Source organism: Olea europaea, chromosome 3, assembly GCF_002742605.1.
Source record: "Olea europaea var. sylvestris chromosome 3, O_europaea_v1, whole genome shotgun sequence".
NCBI classification, from domain to species: Eukaryota; Viridiplantae; Streptophyta; class Magnoliopsida; order Lamiales; family Oleaceae; genus Olea; species Olea europaea.
The window spans coordinates 9,582,064-9,591,185 of record NC_036239.1 but is presented as its reverse complement, the minus strand read 5'-3'; the positions used below and the strand labels follow the sequence as shown (position 1 = coordinate 9,591,185).

At 38.3% G+C, this 9,122-nt stretch overlaps 1 protein-coding gene across 1 annotated transcript in view; it reads left to right on the top strand.

The window, feature by feature from the left end:
- The first annotated feature begins 2,536 nt into the window (after window positions 1-2,536).
- LOC111385471 (cell division cycle protein 27 homolog B-like) overlaps window positions 2,537-9,122 on the top strand; it is a 29,443-nt gene continuing 22,857 nt past the window's right edge. Inside the window, exon 1 of the mRNA XM_023009864.1 lies at window positions 2,537-2,843. Within this exon, the coding sequence (XP_022865632.1) occupies window positions 2,739-2,843 (105 nt within the window). The 5' untranslated portion in view covers window positions 2,537-2,738. The remainder of the gene's footprint in view (window positions 2,844-9,122) is intronic.

The following is a 9,122-nucleotide window of genomic DNA, read 5'->3' as shown; positions in this document are numbered from 1 at the left end:
ATTCTCGGGACATCGTCACAAGTCTTGCTCGAGAATCGAGTTCCCAACTCCGGAATTGCCTCGTACGCCCAAATCTGCATGACATTTGTAACAGTAATAACCATATTTGGAGATAAATAACAATGAGCGATGAGAAGAACTGAAATCAACCAAAATAGATGTATACCTGGACAACAAGAGGGAATCCGTACAATGTGTAAGTCATCCTATCACAATCATTCACTTTTACCATGTCCGCATTTCTTCCCCATCCACGTAGTAGTGATTTGATGAGAAGTTGAAAACATACTGTTTCCCATGAGTAGGCATTGAAAAAATTCAAGTCGTCAACGATGGAAAGAGTTGTCGAATTTATTCCTATATTTTGATACCTTGAATTAAATACCCCTTCAATAATTAGTGCCAACCTAAGCTTGTAACGATCGTTACGATTGGCACATTTCAAAAAAGCTTTCTCCAGGTCGCTACACGTTATCCGGTTCATATTAGCAAACATTTTATCTTGTAGACGAGTTTTCTCTAGAATTTTGTCAACTTCGGCACCTTTAGGCACTGGACTGCACTTCAAGCCAGTAATTAGTGCGAACTCCGGCAGTTTAAATCGTGCAAACCTTTGGTTTACCTTGAACCAAGCTTCAAATCGCTTTCGGCATACCACCGATCTGTTTACCATTTCATGAATTAATTGAGCAGATAGTTTCAGCTCCGGTAACCTTGCAACATGTCCTATACAATTGTCCTCCAACTGACGCTTTTGCTGTGGATCCAATTTGTCGAGGACAATTGATATATATTTTGTGTTGCTCAGTTGCGACACACGGGCCGGAACACGTTCTTCCTCCGGAATATTATATCGGTGTGTCATACTCATCTACAAATAAAAACAAATGAAAATAATACTTTAACAAATACTATGAGAACGTACAAATGAAATCAAATATGACATTCTTGTTAAAATGCAGTGCAAGAAAAATGATTTTTACAATACAATGGTTTGATAAAATACCATATCTAAACTAAGTTGTTTAATTGTTGAAATTAAAACAAACCTGACTTCTGATCTGAAGCTATCATGTAACCATTTTATAGTTGATCACCATTTAAACAATTCAAAAGTATATACACAATCTTCTACAATTTCATTAAGTTAATTGCCTAATTTAGATATGCAAATAAACCAAAAATGCAATATTCTTTAACAAAATAAATAACAACAACATGGCCTTGTATTAAATAAATTTAGAGCCAACTATAACAGACCATACACAAAATCAAGTATACATTTCATAAGATTTGACAAAGTTTTCTATCTGTTATCAACCTATCACAGTCTTCCTCCATAAGAAACCATCAATATACAAATGCAACCCTCAACAAGATGCAGAACAAATTTGATGTGAAAGTGAAGCCATTTAGTTACTGATTAGCATTCAAACAGTCTAAGAGTTTATAATAGCAACATAATCTTTGTCATTTCATCATGTTTATTGCCTAACTTAGATACGAAATATGCTTCAAATGGAGTATTCTTCACTTCGTACTAGTGTTATTTATCATCTAGCAGCATCATATTTAGTTGATATATAGATTATATCTCAAAGTAAAAGATACAATAACAGGGACAATAGAAAGTACAATCATTTTCCTGATTTCTTTAAACACTTTACCTCTTCAACCTTTTCGGCAGTATCTCACATGTACCACTTTTTATCTCAAATTGAATCAACAGTTTGTATTTAGGAAGAAGAAGCGAGACATTCAGTGACCTTGACATCAATTTATGTTAAACTAATTAAATCTTAGGATTTAGGAAAAGGGGAGACTTGAGGAAGTAAAAAAATAACGAAATAAAGAAAAAAAATAACGAAATAAACTTACTCTAAGCACTGGACTCTGAAGTGTGGTGGGCAAACGGCAACTGGAAAAATAAAAGAGAAATGGACAGGCTCGTTGTCGACGGGTTGGGTCAGAGTGAAGATTGAGAGACTGAGAGTGAGAGTTGAGAGGACTTAGTTTAGGGCTTCTTTTATTTTTTCATCCCCCCGCCTTCATTTTTTTTTTTTTGTATTCGGGTCTGGTTCTATCAGGTTTTCCATTTTTAACCCATAACTCGATCCAACTCGACCCGCACATACTAGACCCATAACCCGACCCACACCTACCCGACCCAGGCATTTAATGCTGATTGACATTTCTACATTGATTGACATGAATAATGATATGAAAAATTTTGAATTCTTGTGTGGAAATAATATTTTCTAACAGGGGTATTTTTGTCTACATAATTGAAAAATGAACATTGACAAAATTGTGAACATTTTTACAAATGACTCGCTGAAAATGGACATTACGTGAAATTTCCTCTTAAATTTAATAAATATCTAATTTTTGAAATTTGAAATTTTTATTCTTAGTTCTGAAATTGTAGAAACTCAACTTCTTAGTTTTGAATTTTTTTTTTTGGGAGCATAATTTGATTTGAAATGAGACGTCACACGTGCCTTACCTGAATCCAAAATTCCCAATTCACACGAAGGAAAACAAAACCCTCACCTTGTCTTTGAGGTTTTGAAATTGAAAACTGAAAACCCTCTCTCCTCTCCCTCTCTCTCTCTAGATAAGATCTATACAGAAATTCACATATATGAATGATTTCTATACATCGACTGGTTTGAAGTGCTGTATGTGTTGAGTGAGATAGATACGGAGACATATTAGGAATTTTTTGATGTACGTAAATGGAGGCTATACTGACCCAGTGTGTGCAAAACAGCCTACGGCACTTCATGTATCGCAATGCCATTTTCATGTGCGAACGCCTCTGTGCAGAGTTCCCATCCGAGGTATTCACTTTTAACATAGTATCTTAAATAACTTAGTAAATAGTTGAATTTTTTTTTTTTTGGCTGTAATATGCTTCCTGCTTTAGTTTTGCAGCCATTTCTGTAGGTTCCTTGCATCGATTACAAATTTATCTACAGTTCAATTCTGGGTTTTGCTGAATAACCGAGTAACTATGCTGATGCAGCATCTTTATGTATGCTTCATATGTAAATAAATAGTTGAAATCGGAGGGAATTAAGTAATGAGTGCCCAAAATTGTCATCTATGTTTTATGAAGTGTTGCTTCTTTCAATTGTAAAACACTGGAAACTGAGACATAAGTATGTAATACCGCAGCAAAAAGTTGATAAATGATCCTCATTTAAATAAGTGGTTTGAATATGAGGGATAGTTTAGTAGTCAAGCTTTGCTCCCCAATGGTCACTAGTTCGAGTTTCCTCAAAACTACTGAGGTGAATATCTAACTGTAAATTTCAGGGCTCGTGAGATTAGTCGAGGTGTGCGTAAGCTGGCCTGGACATTCATAGTAAAAAATAAAAAATAAAAAAAAAGAATTTAAATAAGTGGTTTGGACTTGAGACTTGAGAGCATATCATTTGTTTGTTTTTGGGATTTTGTTGCGTGTTCTGGGCATAGCTGTGTAGTTGATAGAGTGGAACCCTTTGTGTTTAATATAGAAAATATCCTATAACATTTTGTGATATGAGAAAGATGGATGATATCCGGTTTATGCTGTCTAAAAAGTAAATGTTATTGCTTCATATTTAGATGAAATATTATGATGTTTGGTCCATTTATCTATAAGTTTGTGCTTATATTTTGTTGTTTATTAATTTATTATATCAATTCAATACAATAAATTATACTCTACAATTTTCAAGCCTTTCAATTTATTTATTTCAAGGGCCGTCTCCTCTCGAGGATGGCGACTTCTCCCCCAACATCCAAAACCAAACCACCAGCCACTTTCACCGGTTTGGGCATCCTCAAATCCACCAGCCTCACGCCACAAAGATACAACCGCTCCTACCTGAAGGTGGTCATCAATCCTAACGACGCCGCTCGTAGCGATGGGGATACAGAGGCTTCAAGTGACCTCATCTATGGAGTTAGAAGGAATTTCACATATTCGGTGAGAAAGAAATCGAAAGGTCACCCCCTATTCACTCTCGATCCGACCAATATTAGGGCCCACGCGCCTTATCGGTCAGCTGTACAGGTCATTCCTACCATGACTAGGCCATCATTGAGTGGACGCGCTGTTTCGACACCAAGCTCACAACACATGATGCCTATGTGTCGGTGCCAAAAAATGTGCAGAACCACCACGTAGTGTCTAGGCCAACCTATGCCACAAGTTTGATGGTTTTCAGTTCTCGGTTTAGAGTGGAGGCAAAGGAGTTCGTATTGTTTATTAATGATTCAGGCATTGTTAAGTTGTCGAAATGGGGGTCGAGGATATTGGACGCAATTTGCATGAGGAGATTTGGAGCTATTTGGATGGTAAATATGTTGGACAAGCTGAGGGTGACGGGCAAGTTATAGGAGTTTGTCGCCAAGTTTAACAAGTCTCCTCGAGCTTTTTTGGCACAACGATGTACCAACAGTCGTGGTAAGTATTTAATGATAGCACAATATGGGGAGAGGCACCGAAAGGGAGTTGTGATGGTGCCAGAGGGTGCAAATGGAGAGGGATGGGCTTCGGTTTCGTGGGTGTTTCAAGCAGTCATTGATTTCTTTGTTGCCAGTGATAAGGTAAAATGTCGAACATATGAAGAAAAGAGACGAGAATGAATATATTTTTTCGGAGTTACGACGAATTTACAGGCTTCGCAGCACACCGATCAAGGAGTAATAATGGGTAAGGAACGGGCGATTAATGAGGGGAGTGATTCACGCGAGAAGATCTTGGGATCCAATAAGGAAGGTTATCTATTGGCGCACAAGTCTAAGAAATCTAATACAGAAGGTATATGTGATAGTATTTACAGTGATGAAATAAGGAATCACATCAAGGCCATCAAGGGGAATTGGATGAATTAACATGGTTACTGGATAGTGGGTATGTAGTCGGCACCAGGAAGATTTCTTGTCATGTGTAGGTTGGGCTTGGATGAGTACACTGTCAATGGAAAAAAAGGTATCAAACTTGGATTCTAAGGCGGTGGTGGTGGAGCCATGTGGTGAGTCTCAGGTGTTAGTGAAATATGAGGAAATTAGAAGAATTAAGTGGTTGCTAGGATTTTTTTAATTGTCGTTTCAGTGTCTTATTGGAGAGTAATTGAGCGAATATGAAATCGCACTCAACATGGGGTATATCTAAGAGCCTCTCAAGTACTGAATACTGATTTTGGGCAACTTGGTTTCGTTTCTGTTCGGTTGATTGAGAAATTTCTTCATTGTTGATCGGAATCTAGTCGGTGGACTCTCGATTGAAATTTTTAGAATGGGGATGCTGCTGTGCTGGGCTGGGCTGATTAGTTTTTATTTGGATGCATTATTGAGCTAATTATTGGCTTACAATAAGCTTTCCATTTTAATTGGATTGTGGATAATTGGTGATTGATTTTATGGTTAATTGGTTTATTCATTTTATTGGGCTAAAATTTGGGAGAAATAGATTTGAATACCTTTAATGAGGGATTTTGCAATTATAACGTGATATTTTACTATATAAAAGAGAGACATGGGAGTACAGATCTTTATGTTTTGGTTGCTCGAGTGATGAGCTAGAGTCTTGGATGGTTTTTGGATTCTCAGAAGAGGATCATCTTGATTTTTTTGACGTACGTTGTTTTGTGTGAATTTTTCCAATTTCAACATCTTGTTAGCGATATATTGCTGGTGTATTGGCGTTAGAGCTTTTGTTGGAACATGAATTATGTGTTCAACTGAGTTTTCCTAACCAATAGAGTTCACTCTGTGTGTCGGCACACTTCGTGAATTTTTTTTGGAAAATCTTCTTGGGGTGTGAGCTCTTAAGAGTGTTCTTGGAGTGGCTTTGGAACAGTTCTTGGTTGTTTTTGCACTATTTTGTTGTTCTTGGTCTCTCGTCATCATTAGTTTTCGTAGATGTTGCTTTGATTTGGATTTCGTATTTGTGGGCACAAGTATTGTCACTGTCGCTAGTTCAAGATTGCAAATTGATACTTTTACCAGCATCGTGAAATATAAGGAAAGAATATAAAGCATCAATCTTTATATTTAGAAGGTTATCATTAATGAATATTTTAATTGATAGTTAACCAGATTTAGTTTGAGTTTGGTTCTATATAATGAGAAAACCTCTCACATCGAGGGGCATCAAGTATTATTTAGTTTATTTGACATCAGGCACAGACTGAAGTGGTGGAGGGATATTGGATGTGACAAAAGATAATTGGTCAACGATGGTGGGTGCGTTGGATAAGAATTTAGCAGAAGGATTAGTGTCGACAACGGAGTAAGAGACCGGAATTGTATCGGTAGACAAATCAGCGTCGACAATTGAGAAACAACATGGAGCGATAGGTTCAGCAACTACTGTAGGGAATACTTACTGCAGGTGGTATTCAGTCTCTAAAAGATGGTGACTCAAGGAATGATAAAGCTTTGGTGGTGTGGGTTGATGGCATCGAGAAGGAGGGGTAGAGGAGGGACACCACAATGACCCTCTATACTTTGAGGACATAGTGAAAGTTAAGGTGCTCGAAGTTAGACTGCTTTCAAATTAGGTCCTTAAAAAAATTTTGGATTGCAGTAAGATGGTAGGTTTGTCCTGCGATGGGTATGAAAATAGGCTCTTGCAATTATTTGAGGACTGGAGGCTAGTAGGGGATAGGGGATGGGTACTCCGGAGGTAAGACAAGAAGAAAGGGAGATCGTGAGCTTAAGCGGCTTGAATGCTAGATTAATTATGACATCAAGGGTGGAGAACCAAGGAGAGGATCGATAGGGAGGGATGTCAAAGTGTTAAGATGATTTCAAAAATAATTAGTTAGAAGTTAGAACTTGAGGGGGCTAAATTAAGCTGGGAAAATGTCAAGTGTTCGAAATTTGTTAAAGGGATGGAAGGCCGACCTTGTATGCTTATAGGAAACAAAGTTGGAAGTTGTTTTGAAGACTGACGTGAACAGCTTATGGGGGGACAACATGTTTGGTATCAGTTTGTGGGGTCTTCAAGGGTTTCAGGCGTGTTAGTCATGTGGGATAATAGAGTCTTTGACATGGAGGAGGTTAGTGAAAGGCTTTTTTCTCTATCGTCGTTTTTTAGAAATATTGGGGATAGTTTTCTTTAGATGTTTATAGGAGTTAATAGGCCGAATGATGATGAAAGTAGAGGTGGATTATGGGGTGAGTTGGTTGGCATGATGGCTTGATGGAACCTCCCAACGTGTATTAGGGGCGATTTTAATGTGATTCGGTTTCCTATCGAAAGGTCTAGTGATGGTAGATTAATAGGGACTATGGAGGATTTCTCAAATTTTATCAGGGAAAATAGATTGGTAGAACTGCCTTTGAATTGGGAGAGAGTTCACCCGGTACACAGAGGTCACGCAGAGGAGACTTGGGAGGGTGTATTTAGATCATTTCCCTATTTCCTTAACTGGGAATGTGAGATGGAGTGGAAGAAGACCTTTTAGGTTTGAGAAGATGATGTTGAAAGTCGAAGGCTTCGAGGATCGAGTTTGGACTTGGTGGGCATCATATGATTTCAGGGTTTTCCTGTTATGTGTTGAATCAAAAATTGAATATTTTTCATTTTAAAGAGGTGGAATGAGGAGATGGTGGGAGATGTTAACTATCGTAAAAATCAATGCCTGTCAAATATTGAAGAGTTGGATAGGAGGGAGAAGAGTCGAGGATTGGCAGGGGATGAGAGAGAGATGGGGGGAGTTAAGGGTAGAGTTGGAGAGGTTGGTGGAGATGAAGGAGATTGCTTGGCACCAGAAATCTAGGGTCAATTGGTTGAAAGAGGGGGACAAATGCACCCACTTTCTTCATAGGGTCGCTAATTTGAACAGGCGTAACAACTCCATCAATACGTTAGAGGTTGATGAGGTTACTTATGAGGATCCATGGGATATTGGGACCCACATAATGAATTTCTATAAAAATCTTAATAGGGAACAATTTGACTGGAGGTCGGATTTGGTAGGGCTAGATTTTTCCACTGTCATTGTGGAGGATGCCAGTTGGTTAGACCTTTTGGGGAGGATGAGATTAGGGAAGTGGTGTTCAGCATGAATAACCCCAGGATCGGATGGATTCTCCCTTGTTGGGAAATGGTGCGATCGGATGTTGTAGATGTCTTTGCTTATTTTTTTCAGTGTGACAGGTTTTTGAGAAGTTCTAATGCTACATTTATAGTGCTGATTCCTAAGCAATCGGGAGCGACAGATATCAAGGATTTTAATCCTATAAGTTTAGTAAGTGGAGTTTACAAGATTATTGCGAAGATTTTAGCGAATAGATTAAAGGAGGTCTTGGGGAAAGTGGTGTCTAAGTTTTAAAATACTTTTATTAGAGGGCGCTAGATATTGGATTTAGTACTTATAGCAAATGAATGCATTGATTCAAATACTGCGTCTGGGTTCCAGGGATGTTATGTAAGCTTGATATTTAGAAGGCCCATGACCATGTGGACTGGGGTTTCTTGTTGTATATGTTTAGACGATGTGGTTTCAGGGATATGTGGTGCTAGTGGATTTAATTTTGTATTTCAACGGTTTCTTTCTCAGCTCTGGTGAATGGCACTCCTAAGGGTTATTTTCGGAGTAGTAGAGGTTTGAGGCAAGGGGATATCTTCTCGCCATTGTTGTTTGTTTGTTATCGTAATGAAGGCTTTCAATATGATGCTAGAGAAGGCTGTGGGGGAGAGTTTTTTAAAAGGCTTTATGATTGATCAACTAAATGTATCACACTTGGTACTTGCAGATGGTACACTAAACTTATGTGATGTAGACGTTGAGCAATTCAGGAACTTGCGCCGTTTGCTTATGTGCTTTGAAGTTGTATCTGGATTGAAAATTAATTTGGGGAAATCCAAGGCTATCTCAATGGGAGAGGTTGTTAACGTAGGAGAATTGGCTGACGTATTGGGCTGTAGGGTTGCTCAACTGCCTATGACTTTATCTTGGGCTCCCTTTAGGAGCATGGTTTAAATGTATACATATATGGAACAATATTGTGGGAAGGTGGAGTGGAGGTTATCGGGTTGGAAGCGTATGTATCTCTCCAAAGGAGGCCATCTTGCTCAAGTCCACTCTACTGAATCTCCCTACTTATTTCTTGTCATT